Genomic DNA, 21598 nt, shown 5'->3' with positions numbered 1-21598 from the left:
CTTGGCTGAAGGGTTAATTTTGAGTCTACACTTTATTGAATTAAATCAACAAATGTCTGTTTGCTAGTCCTTTAATTAAAAATAAATCATGTGCTTTAAATCACAGTATCTGGTAAGAAATAAATTATATTATATAAACCAAACAATAGGGCTCACATATTATGGGACAGGAAACAAGGTGGAAAATGAAAAACACCAAGTTTTGCCCAAAACATACCTTCCCAGTGAACAATGCCTGCTGCTGAATGGAGAGCAAACAGTTGTTCTAACAGATACCTGCCAGGCCTGCATGCAGGCACAAGCAAACAGTACCAGTAGATAAAACGCTCTTAGGCGCCCTACTCATAGCAGATGCAAAACACAGGGATTCCTTAAACTTGAAACTATACACTAAATGGCAATTTTCCTGATTTTCAAGCAAGGTGCCAACAGGATTTCATTATACTGATGGGTTATGTTATAGGCAAAGTAACATTAAATAGTAGTCATTTAAATGTCAATCAAAACAATCAGCTTGTTGTCAGTATCTTCCACTTCTGCTGAATAAGAAAGTCAATTCTCATGCAGCAGAATTGGAAGTAGCTGCTGGCAGGGAAGGCTGTTATAACTGCTGCAGATATCCTTGAAAGGACCATAGAATCTAGAACATTCTGTGATAATGTTCTGGAGGAACAATGAACATTGCCTTAAGAACAAACTTAACAGTCCTTTTTAATAAAGACTTTTGTTCGTGAGAATATTTTGATGGCCTCCTCCACCTCTACCATTTTCTTCTCCAGCTCAGTGCGCCGTTTCTGAATACTGAGTGTGTCCGATCCAAGTGGCAGCATTTGCAGTTCCTTTACCAATTTTTCTTGGTCTAAAGATCAATAAAAAAAAAAGAGTTAAACATTATTGCACATGAACTAAGTTTGCTAAGCAGTAGACTTTCCTAAGATTTGTAAATAAGGTCTACTGTAAGTAAAATGCACTACTTAGCACTAGGGGATGTTTCTAAAGAAAGTGCAGATTTCCACCTTCTTTGGAACATTTGTGGATGCTTTTATTTCTGGTTTATTTAAGAAGGTAAATTAATGATGATCTGAAGATGAAAATGGCAGATGGTTTCCTCATCCTATTGGATGGCATAGTATGGTGAAGAGCCTGTCCCCTTCTGGCATCTTCTCTGATGTCATCATAAAGGAAAGGTAGGTATCTGGTCTTCAAGTCCCTTCTTATCTTATGCTTGGGAAATTCCTGATGCACTAATGGCTAGATCAAAAGTATTTGCAAAACTTTTTACTTCAAAGGGTAGGGGCAGTGTAAAACAAGATCCTGTTGCAGGTGCTTTAGTAGCACTTTTTTGGGGGAAGTGTAACAGTTATAGAAAATGCACTGGGACAGAGTCAGAAATAACTTTGATACATGTCACATGTGGCCTGTGCAAGAGATCTTCCTGCATTTTTCTTTGCACCTACTGCGTATGCGTCGGCTCCAGCATTTTGAGGAGAGAAGAAGAGGATCTCTCATTCACCAGTGTCGGTGTGGGTTTCTGCTAACAGGAGCACTGGCCCAGGGTATCACGTAAGTGATAACAATCACTCCCCAGAATTTATAGTGCCCAAAATCAGCCTGTTTGTGCACACAGAGCAGATTTTGAAAGGGAAACGGCAGAGAAACAGCAAAAAATTGTGCTTTAGTAAATGCCCCCCCTTAATGTGCACACACAGGCTGATGCCTCTCACTTTACTTACACCACTGAGCAAATCAGACTTTCGGGTAATGCCTGAAAGAGAGAGATTAGTCACCTGGGATAAATCTCTGCTACCGTGGGCGACAAATCTCTCCAAAATGCCTTTCCAACTGGTTGCTTCGTTTTTTGTTTTTTTTTAAAGTTGTGCAAAATTTTCTCCTGCATGCAACTTGCGCGGCTTCAGAAAAGGAAGCGATGTGGAGAGGATATATCGTGGGCCATTAGCCTACATTTAATTTAAAATTAATTCATTGGTGTAGTTTAATTAAGCTGCATATTCAACTCAAGGCAAATGTTGACAATAAATGTTTACAAGTAAATCCGGGGTAATTTTAATAGCAGTTATCAGGGCACAGCCTAGGAGTGCTGGCTGGGTTTTTGCAAGCCAAACATTCCTGTAAAATAGCAAACACTGCCTAGGCTGTGCTAACAAAACAAACTGTTCTCATGATTATGATTAAGGAGATCTGCCAAGCCCTAGGAGTCACACTGCTGTATAGAGCATGGGAGCACAGTATAAAATAAGTAAATGGACAGTGCCATGGGGCATTAGGAGGACTAAGGCTTTGTTCATTTTTAAAAAGATTGTAAGAGGAAATATAGACATTAAAGTGACAAACATGTATTTATAAAGAGCCAACAAAGTCTGCAGCACAGTACAAAAAAATGAATCTATCTACCATCTGGACTATAACAGGCTCAGGAAGGCTGCATGGGGCTCTCCTAATGTTTTTGAGCTACCTGATAAAATAAAATTAAGTATAATTGGTAAATAATTTGTAACCAACTGACTAGCACAGGTACCAAACTGTACCAATACATTTACTCCTAGAAATCTATTATTCACTGGGATCTCACAAACCTATGATGTCACAGGTTAAACATGCACTAGCACTTCAGACCTAAGAAGGATGACACATGCTAAAATGCCAGTTTCCTTTTGCTAAGGTGATATTTCCTATCAATCCACACAAAGACCCCACCCAAGTAGGGATACACTAGATCCAGTTGTATTATTTTCCATATACAATTGTAAAAGTATCCAACATATATGTACAGTTGTCCGAGGTGCTGCTCAGAAATTTTTATTTCACTAATTGACTTGTCTATTAAAACCCAGTATTTTTAATTATACTATAGCACAGTGATCCCTAACCAGTGGCTCGAGAGCAACATGTTGCTCCCCAACCCCTTGGATGTTGCTCTCAAACCAGTTAGTTATTTTTTAATTCCTGACTTGGGGCAAGTTTTGGCTGAATAAAAACAATATTTACTTCCAAATAAACCCTCCTGTAAGCTGATAGTGTGTATAGAGGTACCTAAAGGCCAATCTTAGCCCTTATTTGGCACCTCCATGAACTTTTATGATGCTTGTGTTGCTCTCCAAGTCTTTTTACATTTGACTGTGGCTCACGAGTTAGAAAGGTTGGGGACCCCTAATATAGCAGAACATAATGAAGTTTCAAGCCACATAACTGAGATGAAAGGGCTAGAGCCACTAAAGAATTTATGAATTAGGAGGATGGTTTTGATCACTTGGCAACTGTTTAATAGACAGAAGATATACTAGGATAAGAAACAACTGACAAATAAGGGAAATGGGAAACTGATGAACTATAGGTATAAATGTACATATGACATGTGGCTACAGTATGGCTGAAATGTGCATAGCACTTACTGTTTGCTATGGCATGGCAAGGGGTAAAAAAAGAGGAAAAAAATCTTACTCTGTTTAAGATTATTTAGCGTTTCATGTTTTTCAGCTTCTGGCATCAAGGTGTGGCCTGGGGGTGTGGAAAAATCAGGAGTGTTTTTTTTGCTTTCTTCTTTCATTTTAAGCCACATTTCCTTATAATCCAGCAGACTGAAAGGTAAAAAAGTAAATAGGTATTATAATGTTGTTTGATAGTAGTCTAAATCATCTCAAGAATTGGCATATAACTGTCATATAACAAAGCCCGTAACTGCCTGCATGGTGGCCCAGCAAAACAAAGATGATGTCTGTCTGTCTGTCTGTCTATCTTTCTATCTGCCTCTCTATCTAAAAGGTAAACAGTGAAATGTGGATATTCACTAACTTTTTTAATGAAGAACACTGCCATACTTTATGTCTAATGGAATATACTACCGTAGAAAACTTGTTAATGAAAAGCTAAATTATGCACTTTGCTTTAAACACAACAAAAATGTTTACCAGTTTTGCTTAACCATGTCAAAACCCATTTAAAGTGACTGCAGTTATTCTGTATGTCCTCCCCAGCCCCTCCTCAGGACAGCCTCTAAATCAGAGTTCTTCCTATTGTGTTCACAAATTTCTAAATATATGTATGTGTAACTTATAAAGCACTACATGAATATACAGTATATTGTACAGTTTTACACTTATAATAAATAAGGGATGCACCAAATCCACTATTTTGGGATTCAGTGAAAGTGTGAAAGCTGTAGGAAAAGCTGGCCATACACAGTTTTCAGGGCCACCATCAGAGTAGTGAGAAAACTTAAGGTAATGTCCACTCTCCATAAACGAATTAACTTACTAGCAAATTAATTAATGTAAATAATAAAAAATGTTTATATTGTTGTTGATTTACAAAATTATAGGAGCCATCTCCTATGTGAACTTTTTAGTAGTGGAATGACCACTTCACAGCCTGGCCCACTGGTCGCCTAAACTTTGACAAGACATTTTCCAAAAACATATATTGCAGCTGCATATCAATCAAAGCCCCACTGGGCCCCAATAGTTATTTAGCCCCCCCAGTAGTTGCAGGTTCTGTTTCCTCAGTAGTTACACCCCTACTTTTCCATAAAATTAAAGTTTAGACTTTTGTCCTAGCAAAACCTACCTGCTAGTTGATCTTTTGTGTGGTACATACAAGGGGCATGGGGAGGGGGGCAGAAGTCTCTGGTGGCTGCTTCAACTGTGTAAACTTATACCCTGGCTCGTCTCTGTTTGATCAGGCATTTGGACAACCTGCTTTATTAATAATTTTATTTGCTAGTGTATGTTAAACTGATCAGTTTTCTTCACCCCCATTTTCTCATTTCTCATTCACTGACAATAAAGCTGATGATATGGCGATCAGATTTAACAAGTTAGTATATACAATTGCTAAGTTAGATTTTGGTTCTGTAATACTGTAGCTATTATCATAGCACAATGTAACTTACTATTGAGGAATGTACCCCTTTTGCTTGGAATCATATTCTTCCTGCTCTTGTTTTTTCTGCTCTAAGACATTATTCAGATTCTGCAGGGAACGGGAAGGTCTCAGCTGTGCTCTTTTTGCATTTTTCGCATTATGTGTTACAAAGTCAATCCCTGAACCATTCACCTGTATTGTAAAATATAGACAGCATATTGTTATAAAAAACACAAATGTAACATATGTAACATATACAAAGATGAGCTAAGAAGCAAACAGCAGACACAGTAATATAAAAACCATCAAACTTAAAATTAATACACTAAACATTTATGGGGTCCCATACATGAATTATAGTGACTGACACTACAAACAATTAAGTAATTGTGTGCCATCTTGTGAAAACACTAGCACGTTCAAGGACACGTATAGCTCGTTTCACTGGGGGGGTCAAAATGATAGACACCCTTAAACAAAGTTTTTCACTAGGTCAGTGCTCCCAACAGATTCTAGTTTGCATATGTGCAGAAGAGTTAAGTTTTATTCTATGGTGCATGTGAAATTGCCAATAACAAAAAGGCTAAATATGTAAGGGCGATGGATAAAATGCTGGCGCAGTGCTTAGTGTTTTTTTAACAGGCCAGTGCAGATTTGTCTGAAAAGACGCAGCAGCGCCAGCCAAAACTTATAACTAATAAGCAATATAACATTTTAGCACCCATAGAAAACTAGTCTATAGGTGTCCCATAACATTTTATTATATCAATGTATTTATAAAATGTATTTTTAAATGTGATTATATCCCCAGTACACACCCTACCCATTAAGTTTAAGGTAAGCAGGGAATGTCAGGACATACCATAAGTGTAGAAAAGAGATGTATGGGTATGCCTTTTCCTGAGATTAAGATGGATTGCCACAAATCATGTGTTTTACTTGCGGCAATCCTAAAATTTCACAAGGGGAGGGCATTATAAGGAGATCTGACACCCACTGTAGCATCCAAAACAGAATGTGGAAAAAAGACTCAAAAGGGAAATAGCAAGGAACAGCCAGTGGGAGGGGGAAGAGGTAGACCAAGGAACAGTGGTGGCACAAGGTTCACCCGACAGGCAGGAAAGGGGCAGAAGTGATCAGAGGGCTGTGAAAGAGCCACAGGTGAGCAGCGCAGGGCAACAGGTTGGTGGCAGCACAGGAGAACAGAGGTTCAACTGACAGACAAGAGGAAGCAGAGGTGGAATGGGCAGATAGAAAGGATTATAATAAAAAAATAAAAAAAGGCAAATGCGAATATACTTGAGAATATTCTTTAGAACCACAAATAGTCTGTATGTATTAAAGAAAAAATCCTTTAAAAGTTGGCAGAAAAAAACTGAAAGGTAAAAGCTGGTGAGGTTCAATAGAAGTGAATGAAAATGATCTCTAGCAATTTTATTTATTTTCTCAGTTATTAAAACAAAGTTTTTTAGCCTTATTGAAAATGAATGGAACAATGTTATACTCAACAGTGTGGGAATATTCTGTCGTGTTTTTTTCTAGTAAGTTGCACCAGTCGCAGTTAATGTTTTCACACCAGTGTTTTTTTTTCACAAACTCTAATTTTGATAAATCTGCCCCCTAGTGTGCTGATTAAAAGCCATAGTGGCAGAAACAATAAACCCTCAGTCATTGAGCACTAAAGCTTACAAAATACTTTGTTGTATACAAAACAGCGGAATGAAAGCATAATTTTTCCTTTTTAGAGATCCCTGTAAGGCCTTACCTTAGGGTTCATTTCCTGACACAGGTGTTAAATAGAAGATGGTAATAGCAATGAATTAGCAACTGGCTTAGATATCTACCTCAAATTAAAAATTGTAAGCAAAGTTCTGATTGTTTGCTATGCAGATCAAGTTGAATGGTGGTCAGTTTAGGCTGATGTCACACGAGGCGTAGGGCTGATATTTCTGGCAAGCGGAAAATATCAGCCCTACACCTCGTGTGGCATCAGCCTTAACTAGGGCTACAGTAAATGGCTGAACCTGATAGATGCTGAAATTAACAGTTTAACTTTGTAACAGGGTAATGAAAACATCATAATTAGGATTGACCTGGATACTCTATCCAAATATGTTTCATACACGTTGTCTTTTAAAAAATGTTTGCAATGCAACATCCACACACAGTGTATCACAAATTTTACTAGAAATATGTAGGAAAAAACAGTAATTACCTTGATTTCTTTATTTTTGTTCTCTTGTTCATCTATGTTAGAAGGCGTTCCTGGTACTGAAAATGTTCGCCTCATAGGTTGCATCCCTGACCCACAGCCAGAATAAGCCTTTAAGAAATTTGAAAACTTTGGTTCTGAAGGTGATGGGTTTTCCTAAAAAAAAAAAAAAAGCCGAAAAGCACATGTCAGACAGGAATAAACAAAATATCATATGCATATTTTTGGAATGATTTAGTAGCTCATAGTTAGTTGGTAACTAATCTAAAACCGAACAGCTTTTTATTTCATAAAATTGGCCATAGGGACCATACAATGACTATTTTCAAATGCTAACAAATTTCCAGAACAAACCCCTGCCAGGTTCACCTCCCACGGGCAGCATGAGGCAGGCAGAATATGGCACATGAAAACATGAAAGTAATTATGTGCCGAAACGTGCTTTGTGTGCTTAGAAAACCTAGGAGGAGAAAAGCCAATAACTTCCCTATGTTGATCCTAAAGTGTGGAGTAACTTGTTGGTACTAAATAAATAAATAATAGTGATGATGAATACAACACACTTCATACACTCTGGATACCTTGACACGCCCACCCAACCATTCCTAACTTAACATATAAATATGGATTTTCCTCCAGGTTTAAGTCTAATTAAAAAACCTTTTCAAGAAGGAAAATAAAAGCAATGCAAAAAATATAAATCACAAAATACAGAATGGCATCATTTCAGGTTGGGTCCTTAAAGGAGAAGGAAAGGCAAAGTCACTTGGGGGTGCCAAAATGTTAGGCATCCCCAAGTGACTTAAATCGCTTACCTTGTACTCCGGGCTGGTGCCCCTGTTAGGAGAAAACAGCACCAGCCCGGGGTACCTTTAGCAAGCGCTTCCTCCTTCCTACTCGCGCTGCTGCCGAATGTCCCGGATGTTCGGCTCTTCGCTCTACTGCGCGTGCGGCGAGACAGGAAGGAGGAATCGCTCGCAGGTACCCTGGGCTGGTGCGGTTATCTCCTAACAGGGGCACCAGCCCGGGGTAAAAGGTAGGTGATTGAAGTCACTTGGGGGTGCCAAAGGCCTTTCCTTCTCCTTTAATCTGTGGCTTCTAATGTAGCAGATTTAAAGCATGTTTTTATTAGCATCCCTGGTAGTACCATTGCTCCAGTTAACATCTGCGTAACTAAACCCAGACTCGCCCAAACTAGCAACAGTCAAGCCTCTTCATCTTCACTTATATGTGTGGGTGGATAGCAAAATTCTAAAATTTAAGGAGTACTCCACCTCTGAATTTACTAGTATGATGTAGAGTGTGACATTCCAGGAAAAACTGAATAAGGTCTTAATTTTCAATTTTTGTGTTTAAGTTATGTTGCTTTTTACTCAACTGTGCTCAAGTCTGGAATTTTCAGCAGCATTCTTGTTGCTAAGTTTCAATTTACCCTAGCAACCAGGCAGCTGTTTGCAGCTTGAAAAGTAAGAAAAGGATAAAAAGTAACAATCACAATAAAACTGTTGCCTTACCGAGCAGTCATCGTTCATCTTCATTTTAAAGTATGAAGAATAAAAGTTAACAATATGCCATTCAAAACATACTAAATGTGAACTACCCCTTTAACTTGCCTGAAGAGAGAGATTTGCAGGGCACAACATAAAAATGAACCAATTACCTATGGCTGTTGGTTTTAAAGAACAACCAATTGTCATCTATCTTCCAGAGGAGAATTCTATACACAAATATTCTGTCACTTATGTCACGTAAATTGTGAAGGATATAAGACTGTGCTATGTTATTCGACCAACTTCTCCATTCCTTGTTTTTTTTTTTCTAATCTTTGTTTCTTTTTGAAAATAATAAAGCTTACCTTTACTAACATTAATTCTTATAAAACAAAGGTATTTTAGCAATTAAAGTACATTACATTTTTCTTCAGCTGTAGTTTATTGTAAAATAAGGTGATTACCTGAAGTTTGGTCTTAACTTTGGATTCCACGTTAACATATTTCTGGGATTTCCAAAGGGCTTTGACAGGTTTGGGAGTACCCTTCCCATTTTCTTGTTCTATCTCTCTACACTTTCTTTGTATTTCCCTCATCCTTTTGACATTTTCTTTAACATGGTCCTTGCTTTTACCTAGGATAAAAACAAAATTTATAGCAGTTTTAAGTTTTAAGGGTAAGACAAGTAAAATTAGTTATTGTGTTTGTCTTACACTGACATATATATATATATAATATATACATAAAGAAAAATGTCGGCACTCACAGGGTTTCCATATAAAGGCAAAAAATAAACAGCTTTTAAATACAAACGGTGATGTTTATTCTTTCCAACGTTTCAGTCCTATACACGGACTTTCGTCAGGGAGTATATATATAATATATATATATATATAATCATGAGTAGAATAGATTTCTTATTTTTAATCATTCAGGTTTTAGAGATTTTAGCTTTTTTAATAAGCACACATTTGAGTTTGGTGAGCAAAGGAGAAAAGGCACATGTTACATAGCAGATAACAGACAAGCACTGTAATAGAATACAGTGGAATTCATTTTTTGTACTTCTTTAATATTCATGGGTCCTCACTCACAAAGTGCGGGGCACCTTGGGCACTGGTCAAACAGACCAACACTCCCCCAGTCAATACAGCGCTGCCTTACTGCTGCATATATGATAAGGATGTAGCCTATATTTTGTGCCTGGCATTCTCCCTTGCCACATTAGAGCATATTGCCCCAGTGATACAAGGAAGTAGTAGCTAACTACATTTCATTTAACACTGGTAATAATATTTAGTAATAAAACAACATTAAATGCTACACCCTAGAGTATACCCTTAGCAAAGGACTCTTCTCTATTCCATGGCCATATGACTCCTTGTTTTCCAATGCATCCTTTAGACCCTTACTTTATATGTCAGTTTTGGATGCTCTATCGCCTCTGTTAAAGCTCAAAGTACCTGTGTATTAATATATTTCTACACGTCGATACTTTTGCAATAGAAAATGTAACTTTGTTGGGTACTTTCTTTAGGATGCAGATTAGACTTCTGTAGCTAGAGCAAATGTCATGTGAGCTCTGACCAAATCCCTTTACATGATCAAGGTTCTAGCTTTTCTTATGTGGTTACAGTCCAAATATATAACCCACGAACAATGCTTGAGATGCAGCTCCTATGTGAATGAATGCATTTTGTGAAGACCCAAGTAAGCTATCCTTTAAAAATTGTGAAAATCTCTGTAAATAAATAAAGGGCTGCCCAACTTGGGTAAATTTTGACAAACTTGCAAAAGGCCCTTATTGGACAGAAGCCAGCATTACTCAAGGTTCCTTACTGAGCTGGTTGAATTTGGTTTACCTCAACACCAACCAGTGTTCAATCTGACCTATACTTACAAAACTAATTCATTTGCCTAACAGGAACAAAGGTATAGGTTTGCTGGTATCATGAACCATAGAAATTACTTCCCTCTATTAAGGCTCTTACAGATGAGTGTTTTTTCATGCGATGCAGTTCCTTGTTTGTATTCACTCTTCCGCAGGGAAGTGCCAAATACAGGTGAAATGCAACCCGATCTATTCCACCTGCATTTGGCACTTCCCTGCAGCAGAGTAAGAACAAACCCATTGAAAAAAATCTAAGCTTAGCAGATATTTATTATTATTATTTTCTGCTTGTTTGGTTTCTATTAGCTTCCAATTCTGCTTCTTTCCAGCCTTGAACTGGAAACATATTTATATGTTGGTTGTCAGGGTTACTAAGCCCAGCAAAGAAAACTCCAAAAACTGACTGCAAGGTATACATTTTATGTAGTTATTAATTAAAACTAAAACTTTTCAGGCCTTCTCCTGTACATCCTCTGATGAAATACAGGATTAGCAAAAGCAAAGCAAAAAGTGATTTCCAGCTACGATACCCATAGTGTTTAGAGTTGGAGCTGGTCTGGCCAGGGTCTGACCTCCCTTTCATCTTACCCCCACAGTAGTACTAAGGCATAGAGGCAGGGCAGGCTGACCTTCCTTGATGTCACTGCACTCCTCACAATCCCCCCTCCCTCCTCCCTTATCTATAATTGTGTATTGCATGGGCAACAGGTGTAAGATTCTGGAGAATAAACAAAATTTTGGGATGATACAAATTTTTCCTTATAAGAGCGTCCACAAATTGGCACTTTTTTACTTGCTGAGTTCCAAGACTGAAAGAAACAATATTTAAATACTTTAAATAGTGTAAGTGAAGTTTATTTTGCTTGATAAAAACAATATAAAAGAAATGTAAATGATTTATTAGGGTTAAAGGTCCCATTTAAAATCTCAAGCCTAAGAGATTCAAAACGTTTTATAAACAGCCTTAAACATTACAAATCCCCAAGCAGAATTTACCTTAATAACAAGCAATTATATCTTCACAGTAGCACACACACACATTACATATTTAGGACTAAAAATGACATCAGATATAACTAATAACGTTTAACTTAACTACTTATTAAAAAACGTATTAAACTTATTAAAAAAGAATATTCTCCCTAGATTCCAATACTTTTTCCAAATACTTGTTCCATTTATCCAGGATTAACACTAGATAATTTCAAAGACCGGAAAATAAAACCCCACCAAGGGGCATATATTTGTATAAAACATTTTATACAAACACAAAAACTAATGGAAATAACAAAACAGCCCTCAACACAAATAGAGATCCTCTGGGAATCTAGCAACCCCCCAACAAAATCAATATTGTATATATACAAATGCTTGAGCAAATTAGCTCCTGACCCAGACACAGTTTTTTAAAAGTAAATGGTAAAGAGAGCTGAGCTGCGTGATACCAGAGGAGACCGGGGAAATAGTGCAAATACTTTCCTACGCCTCCTACAAGAACAAAACTATAAACTTCCTTTACAGTGGTACAGAATTCTTCCCCTCGTTACATGCTGGAGGTGTGGAGGGGACTCTTTCTCACATCTTCTGGGGATGCCTAGCCTTGGCAACTTACTGGTCCTTAATCAGAGACATAAATAAGACAATAACCGATAAAGATATTAATAATGGTCCAGTAGTCCTACAGATGCTACAACATTTTCACCTACAATATATAAAAAGTCACTTGTACTCATATTATTAGATACACCTAAAGCTCTCATCCCACCACTGTGGAGATCCCAAATGGTCCCCCAGAGAAAAGTGGATGCAAAAAAATTGAGAAAATCAGTAAATTTGAAGAACTAAAATCACATGAAACACAACACTATATTCAGAAATTATTTTATTGGACAAGCTCTAAAGAAACAGATTATTATAAGAACTTCATGACCTCCACTTAGTCATTCATAGATGCATCATTATACTTACCTTATGTAATGTAATAGGTAATGTAAAGGAACAACTGATTTGCCATAGCTATATCAAATCAGACATATACTGAATAATAAAAGGTTATACTATATTTACTCAAGTATTAATACCCTGAATCAATCAGAAGGCTCAAAAAATTGTGCAAGACCTCTGGTTCCTAAACCACTGTTCCTATTTACCTCCGTGAATATGATCATCAGCCACAGTCATAAAGTCATAAAATGACTCAATGACTCTGAAGTTGACCAACCTAGGGAATGGCTTTTGATTCTTTGTTGTTTTTTTCTATATTACCTTTTTCTTCTATGTTGGGGATTACTACACAGCCCCTCCCACATGTGTGCTCACTGCACAACATGATCCCCTAAAAATACAAGATGGAAGAAGAGACAGACTCAGCAAACACCAGACACCTAGCAAGGATGTGATATGTGCAGTCTTTCATAATTTTTGAATGAACGTGCACCCTGTGTGTTTTTTCTTGTCAATACAAATTTCAATTATAAAAAAAAAAGCTAAAACTATATGGACATGTTTTTGAACATGTCATTGAGAAACTAAAAGTATAACATGACTTTTGTCCTCTTTTTTGCTGTAACACTTCTGGTGCTCTGTGAGAAGTCAGGTCATGGGCATGACATTTCTGCATAAGTTAGAATTTTCAATGTGGTATGTCATCATTGAGCTCTTTAGTAGAGTCATTATACTGCCAATTGTTGCTAAAGTGTGCATAGCTCTGTGCCAGCAATAAGTATGAGTTCAATAGCTAATTAGAACTCACTAATCACTAATTAGAAGGAATATCCAGATTTTTATATTTTATGGTGTATAAAGTGAACCAGAGATGAAAAGTTTAACAATAAAATTATCAGACAAACAAACAACATGACTGATATGTTAAAAAATGTACTAACTTTTTGTAGGCAGGCTGGGATGAAGAGATATTCCTTCTAACTGCAAGAGATCTCCAACAGTTCCCCTCTGGCCACGCTTTAGGATGTCATGAGCACTAGAGTGGATCCTAGGAGGAGGGTGTGAAAGGCGGGAACTGTAAAAAGATGGACATATTATTGGGTCGGGAGCTATAGGACCCAATAATAATTCCAACTCCAAGCTTCTGCCTTCAAGTCTTCCACGGGCTGCAGAAAAGAAGAAAAGGGAGATAATTTATATTTATGATATTTTAAGTTGTTTTAATTTTGTACATAAAGATATTTTGGAAATATTATGCTGATTGGAGGAGATTTTCAGAACTACATAAATACACTACTTTTAGCAAAACTTTGCAAGTTGGTGTATAAAAATAATTCTACCCATGTTTGGGGTTAGATTACTCTTAGGCAACTCTCTGCAGCAGCCATAGTACAGGTATGGGACCTGTTATGTAGAATGCTTGGGACCTGGGGTTTTCCGGATAAGGGATCTTTCCATAATTTTTGTCCGCTAAAAATTATTTTAATATTGAATAATCCCAATAGGATTGATTTGCCCCCAATAAGGGGTAATTATATCTTAGCTGGGATCAAGTACAAGGTACTGTTTTATTATTACAGAGAAAAAGGAAATCATTTTTGGGAGATGGCCTTTCTGTAATTCGGAGCTCTCTGGATAACGGGTTTCCGGATAAGGAATCCCATACCTGTATCAGCCCCCTATACACTATGCATACTGGGCATTAGACTAATGGCACCACTGGTATTTGTTGCTTTTACGCTTATATAGTTGTCCCTAAAATCTACTCATATGTTCTAACCGTATATTCCTCATGTTTTAACACTCTAGTCCAGGCTGATTCGTTTATTTGCCCATGTATATCATTTTACAAGACTACATCAATGAATATATTACATAAATAGTTTGGCAGATAATATATCTATGAGGACATACAATATTAAACCTGTTGTATTGGGCCCTAGAACAGAATAATGTAAGCATACGGTAAATATCCATATTACTAAGAAGCAAAAATCATTTAATTTTGTACTAAATTTTGAATTTCTATAAATATTAGCAAATTAAAATGCCATGAACAAGCTAAATGTGAATTTATGTAGATTCTTCAAAAATAGTAAATCTGGAGTCCATTGTTTAATTTTCATATAAACTGTTATGTGGGTATGTGCTTATATTATTTTTTAATTCAAGATTGTTTATGGGAGCTCAAAGGTAAAAGAGACTGAGAGGGGAGTTGTACACCTGAAAAAATTCTTACCAGAAGAAGGGCGTTTGTTCAGGTCTAAAAACTGAGTTGTATGGGGAAGAATTGGCCCAGAAATTTTGGATGCACCTTCTGACATTTTCTTGACTATGCAGAAAGCCTAAAATTGGGGATAAAAACATAATCACTTTCAGTTCAAAACAGAGGGTTCCCTTAAAAGAGAAGGAAAGGTACAATCACTGGGGGGTGCCAAATATTAGCCCCCCCAGAGATTGTAATCACTTGCCTGATACCCTGGGCTGGTGCTCCTGTTAGCAGAAACCTGCACCAGCTCAGGGTACCTGCAAGCGAGTGATCCTCATCTTTCTGTCTTCTTTCTTAGCGATCCTGGGGCCAACGTATACGCAGTAGAGTGAAAAACCCAGCATTTTTTGTCAAAGTTCTGTTTTTCTTTCTTCTGCACATACACATGTGGCCCATAGAAAAAAGAGAATTGCTCACTTGCATGTATCCTGGGCCAGTACAGTTAACTGCTAACAAAAGCACTGGCACGGGGTATCACAGTGATTACAATCACAGGGGGAAATGAAAATTTTGTGACTTTCGGAGCACAAATACTATATTATCGTGACTATTCTGATCGTAAGCATTTTTGTGATATTTGTGATCATCAGAAATTATCGTATAAAATCCGAATTTTACCCATTTCAGGATTCAAACTAGTGATTTGATGAATGTAGCCCTTAGGGTGGTGGCATGGGGTGAAATTTGTCACCTGTGGTTAAATCTGCTCTACTGCGGGCAATGGGTCTCCTGAAAATTACTTGGCATAGTATAAGGTAAGATAAGCGCAAGTAAAATATATTACTTGCAGCTCAATTTAATTGTGGTTTAATTGTGGAAAAATGCCTCCCTTCACATCTTCCCATGATTACGTCAGATCAATGTGAGTAGCATGTTTTACTTGCACCCGTTTTAATGTCATACTATGGCAAAACAAAAACATTTGTTTGTCCTTGTGTGTCCAGTGTATGTCTGAAAAGTAACACAGCCATAAAACTATGCTACCAATATACAAAAACATTGTAAAAAAAAAATCCATTTTTTTTTTAGTATTTACCCCTCAATAAAATATATACATTATTATTAGGGGCTTAATGTAATGCTCAAAATTGCAAACAGTGCGTTTTTGCAGGGGCCATGGCATAACTAACTGTACCAGGGCATAACTAGCTGCACCAGGGCATAACTAGCTGCACCAGGGCATAACTAGCTGTACCAGTGCATAACTAGCTGTACCAGGGCATAACTAACTGTACCAGGGCATAACTAGCTGTACCAGTGCATAACTAGCTGTACCAGGGCATAACTAGCTGCACCAGGGCATAACTAGCTGCACCAGGGCATAACTAGCTGCACCAGGGCATAACTAGCTGTACCAGGGCATAACTAGCTGTACCAGGGCATAACTAGCTGTACCAGTGCTGCTGGTTCGACCCCTGGGGGGGGGGGGAGAAGGCGACACGAATGACGTCACGGCGCAGGGAGAAATTGTCAAAAAAGCTCACATACACTGTTTGTGTTTCGGGGACTGTACATTATGTGAATAATCATACATGAGACATCAGACTGTTCAAAACATAAAACATTTAACAAATAAAATGCCAAAGTGGAACCTTGCCTTCGCGCAACAGACTCGGTAGACCAGCGACTGACGTCATTAGCCCAGTTGGAACGCGCAAAGCCCAGTTAGCCAGGCAGCCGTAACCAAAGTTTATCTGTGTAGTCTTACATATCCCAAAAGCCATGTAGTATGTGGCCAGTTCTTCCATTTAAAAAATCCTCAGCAACCTATAATTCCACGCATAGTCGATTTATTTAGCACCGCACCTGCCCATTTGTTTATAAGTAACGTGCGATGCTAGGCCTCCTTCTTTCTTTTATCGGTATACGGCTTCTCAAAAACACTTTACCTGACGGTCTCTTGAAATACACGACTCCTCTCTTCCATAGCAACAACAGCTTCCGCCTCAGTACTGGTCTCTAAGGGAGATGCTAATCCGGAAAGGAAGTTCTGTCCGCATCCGGCGTTTGGATAAACTCCAGCCTGATATGCATTAGGAGTTTAGATCCTAGCTGGACACAGCTCGTCCGTCGATCATACTTCAAAAGCAAATCAAAGAATATACATTTTATCCCAGCCATTATCCTATTTATAATGCTGTGAATCTTCATGTCACTCTTCTGCAAATTAAATGTCGTTTAACTTTGCTTATTGCACACTAGCACTTTCTATATATATATATATATATATATATATATATATATGTGTCTGTCTATCATCATCTAATATATATATATAATATATATGTGTGTATATATATATATATGTATAGAACATTGTGATGATGTAATGTTATTACCTAGACTGTAAGTGATTAAAAAATAGCAGTTGTGATGCTGTCATCACTAGACTTGAGGTCCCTAGAAAATAGCATATTTTAGCCCATGTTGCATAATTTATATATGCAACTTGTTTTTAGTGACCTAAAGTCCCCTCATAAACATAAGGGGGCTGAAATCTAAAACACAGGCTAAGCCACGGCCTGATTTTTTATTAAGATACTTAGTAGTAGAAGGATAGACCCTCACAGTCAGGCACAGTCACAGCACCACTGGGACTGGAGCGGCACAGTCAGGCAATTGGTGCTGCACAGTCAGACACGGTTACCACAGGCCACATATAACAGCCAGGCAGCCAGATTCGGCCCATGGGCCTTGTGTTTGACACATGTGGTCTAGGTGATCACATGACAGCCCCATGTCATGAGGGAAATAATGATCAAGGCCTGTTTTTTAGGCCTGAATCATACTATCATCATACTAAATGATAACATTAAATAAACTATCAAAAAAGCCTGGAGTGGATCGTTTTCTCCCTCATGACATGGGTTGGTTGACATCTCTGCCTTTGTTCTACTCAGGTGCAGTTTATAAAACATCTACCATTAAACTGCTTCCTGCTCTTATGTACCCCCTGTACTCAGTTCTATTGTTGTACGTCTCCTGACCTTAATACCCTCTGTTATCTGAGCCTTTACCCCTGTCCCCTGCTGTTAATTGTCCTCTACCTCTTGTACCTCCGTCCTCACAGTTATTTGCCCCCTGCTCTTTCCACCTCTCCATTGTCTTATCTGTCCCATGCACTTTCTCTGCCCCCTGCTATCGGCCCTGCCACTTGTTCCCTTTTCTTTCAGTATGTGTGGACTTCTTGCAAAGCTGTCAGCTTTTGCACCCCCCCCCCCCTCGCAGCAGAGCTAAATTAACCCCCAGAGGACACTCCCGTATAACTGAAGCTGCAAGTGAGATGCTCATTCTTCTCCCTGCAGACTGAATCAGGCAAGTTCCTGGGAATGGGGATCAACCAGCACCAATGCACTTGGTGAAAGACATATTAAAGGGGAGCACTATTCAGCTGAATGGGTTACCCTTTGCCTGTATTTATGCTGCTCCTATGAGCATTGCAGTGAATACTAGCATAAGTCATTGTGGTACAAAAATCCTTTGGTTCTCTACCTGTATTTGTGTTGTTCTGGGGACTTCCTGATGGAGACATCCAGAGACATTAGATAAGTTGGAAGTGAGTAGATAGTACCATCCCATAGCTACTTTATTTATCTCTCTCAGATACTTCACCAGGGGCCTAGTGTGCACAATGAAATGTCCATAAAGTGATGGAGAGGTCTACCTATAGGCTTTGACTATCAACCTTTGGGCTCATTACTTTGCATTGTGTGACTGTAAGTAACTGGACAGGAATTGTTTGTGTTGTGTCTTTATGTAAAACATAGCTAAATTAACCTTTTTTTCAGCTAGATGAGGAAATCAACTTTTTTTTCTTCATGTTCTCTTACCAGTTTCTCAGTCACTTGAGGCAAGTGTCTGCCTTGCTAACACTGGGAGGGGCCCAATACGACAGGTACAGATGCTGCCCTGCTTGAAAGAGGTTAATAGTAGTTGCCTTCCTAATCACTGTCAGTAGCATCTTAGGGCCCTAGACAGCAAACATAGCATTTTGTAGTGGAGGACAGGGTAGAACAAGCTAGCTAGATGCCACCTGATGCTCTCTATATGTCAGAGCAATGATTCCTCTGTCCTTAGACTTAATCTTACTTTGTACAGGATTCTGTACTGATAGTCTTTCTTCTGTGTTAACCTGGGTGAATTTTTGTTTTACCCAACTTAATGGTGCCCCACAGTGAGGGCTAACTAGTATAAGAATATACAGTACAATGGTATACTATATAAGCTCCTTGCAGATAGTGCCCTAAGTTGAATCGAACCTTGGACCCCAGCACTGCAAAGCACCAATACTAATCACTGGTTTCTCTTACACTTAAAGAACAGCAAAGAACATAAATAAATGAAAGTTTTTTAAAGTAATTAAAATATATTTGCTATGTACCTTAAGCATTTTCTCCTTTGAATGGCTGCCCTTACAGCTACACAGCAGTTTATTTATACTGTATAAACTATAGTAGATTTATTTTTGGTGTTCCTGTTACCTTAATAATTTATCTATGATCTCCATTACCTTTGCTGTCATCTACATGATATCTATTACCAATTATCAATGGCTGTGCACACTGTTCTTTTCTAAAACTATCACTAGCACTATTGATGCACAACACCAATATCATGTAGGTATGGGCCAGAGGGGCTGTAGGAACTTACTGTTCTTATGTGGATTAAAACACTGCTGGGTATTGTACCATATTTATATGGTTCTGTATATCAGTAGATACCGTAAGTACAGCTGTGCCATTAAGCCTGATTGTTGGGCGGTTACACTGGTAGCTTACAGGTTGAGTTAAAAATTCATTAACCCCCAACCCCCCCTGAGGCTAATGCCATACAGGTGTATGGTGTGAAACATGCTTGCCGAGAATACACCCCGCTACTGTAAATTTAGCCTACTCTGGGCCTGCACCCGAATGAATGGAATACACTCGGGTGCAGGCACATGTAGCCGATATACAGCAAAAAAACGTGAGACTTCATATTTTCGGCGGATAACAGCTACATGTGCCTGCACCTGAGTGTACTTCATTCGGGTGCAGGCACAAGGTAGGTTAAATTTACAGTAGTGAGGCGGATTCTCGGCAAGCGTTTTTCGGCTTGCCAAGAATACGCCCGTGTGGCATTAGCTTAAGGCAGTGATCCCCAACCAGTGGCCTATGTTGCTCCCCAAAGCAGGTAGTTATTTTTGAATTCCTAAATTGGTGGCAAGTTTTGGTTGAATAAAAACAAGATTTACTACCAAATAAAGCCCCCTGTAAGCTGATAGTGTGCATATAGGCTCCCTAATAGCCAATCTTAGCCCTTATTTGGCACCTCCATGAATTTGTCCTTGTGCCTGTCTAAGGCCTGCTCAGCACCCATCTATGCTACCACAGCTGTGCCTGCTAAACACGGCACAAACATTTAGGTCTGTACATGCAATGGCACATTTATTGTTGCTCCCCACCTCACCTGCCTGCACTATGCCCAGCAAAGCGACTGAGGATGAAAATCCATAAAATGATCAATAATCTCTCCAGTATTTTATTTTACTTTACATATTTTATTTGTATGTGTTTTCCACAACACAACACATCTGCTCTAGAAATATACTCCAAAGTCTAAATGCAGGAATGCATAGCTTTCTGCACTTACAGTACATTGGCATTGCTTTATATGATTGAGAGCTTCCATATTGCTTTCTTCTTCACATTTATTCATGGTAGACAATTCAAAATAATGGAGAATGTTTAAGTCTATGGAAAATGCCTTGGCTATATGTAGAACCATTGCACTGTGTGTGCATGCCAGATGGCAGCAATGAGCAGAGTGCAGGGAGAGACACACAACTTTACTTATGTGCAAGATGCTGATGCATGAAGTTTCTTCTCACCCAGGGCCAAAACTATAGTTTGGTACACAGAAGAGGAACATGCCTGGTGCCCTGGCATCATTGCACCCTAGGCAGAATTTCTTTGCATACTGTGGCCCCAAACATTTCAAAACAGGCAGAGTTACAGCCCCCTGCAAGAATTAGAGAAAAAAAGAAAGTCCATTTACTAATTCATGCTCCTTGACCATCTGCCTTCCTTCATTTCATCACCCTTCACAATTTAAGCTTTCCTTCCATTCCAACATTTTATTCCTTAAACTGATCCCTAATCTTCCATTTATGCTTAATACAAAGTTGCTTAATGAATAGATAGGTTTTTACTGTCTTTTGTAACTGTTGTATAGACCTGCTCAGTAGCACATTTGTGGGGTAGGGAAGGCCCATAAATAAAGAAGGCTGTGTCTGCAAAAGGTGGTGGGAGCTGAACATGTCTAGAGAAGGGTGCTGCATTGCCTACCTTGTTACCTGTGATTAATTTAATAAGCTTTTTGCAATGTCATGATCCGGACAAATATCTGCAAATATCTGCTTACTTAGTACGATAAGTATATCAGTTCTCATTTTGTGTGTGCAACACTCAAAACTGTGTGTCTAGTTAATAAGTCATAGGAGGTGGGGCAGGCTGAGAATTTCTTTTTACGGTTTATGGAAACGAAGCCGACTGGCATGGCAAATATATCAGATTTTTATATATCAGACATTTTAATAACAAAGATGCTAAACTGAACAAGGGCACTTGCAACTACTAAAAGAGGGGAGTAGATTAGACATTCATGACACGCCTTTTTACAAAGGAGGAAATTAGAGAAGATCATGGAGGCGTAAGCCAAAAGGTACTGCGGGGTTGGAAAGCTGCATTTATTATCTCCACAGTTCCTAAAGTGGTTTACTGGTATCTTTTAAAGGATACAATTTATTTTTATTATATATACTTTGTTCCAGGTAAGTAAAACATGAACAGATCCAGTTTTGCTTAAAAACCCCATACTTCTGTTTTTCATTAGCACAAACCTGCTGAGAACACAGACTGGAGGGTAGAAGATAC

At 38.4% G+C, this 21598-nt stretch overlaps 1 protein-coding gene across 3 annotated transcripts; it reads right to left on the bottom strand.

The window, feature by feature from the left end:
- Positions 1–53: 53 nt before the first annotated feature.
- enkd1 (enkurin domain containing 1) lies at positions 54–16696 on the bottom strand. 3 transcript variants are annotated; one of them, XM_031900710.1, is made up of 8 exons: positions 16574–16696; positions 14655–14760; positions 13357–13581; positions 9045–9214; positions 7094–7246; positions 4907–5070; positions 3460–3596; positions 54–859 (listed from the first exon to the last, which is right to left on the bottom strand). In XM_031900710.1, exons 2-8 carry the CDS (start codon positions 14737–14739, stop codon positions 699–701), a joined length of 1095 nt encoding a protein of 364 aa, XP_031756570.1. In that variant the 5' UTR covers positions 14740–14760; positions 16574–16696; the 3' UTR covers positions 54–698. The 3 variants fall into 3 exon arrangements, with proteins under 3 accessions (XP_031756570.1, XP_031756571.1, XP_004913560.2); XM_031900711.1 differs by lacking the exon at positions 16574–16696 and adding an exon at positions 16491–16563; XM_004913503.4 differs by lacking the exon at positions 16574–16696 and adding an exon at positions 16282–16482.
- Positions 16697–21598: the final 4902 nt, after the last annotated feature.

Source organism: Xenopus tropicalis, chromosome 4, assembly GCF_000004195.4.
Source record: "Xenopus tropicalis strain Nigerian chromosome 4, UCB_Xtro_10.0, whole genome shotgun sequence".
NCBI classification, from domain to species: Eukaryota; Metazoa; Chordata; class Amphibia; order Anura; family Pipidae; genus Xenopus; species Xenopus tropicalis.
The sequence above is the reverse complement of the archived record's forward strand: the minus strand, read 5'-3'. Positions and strand labels throughout refer to the sequence as shown.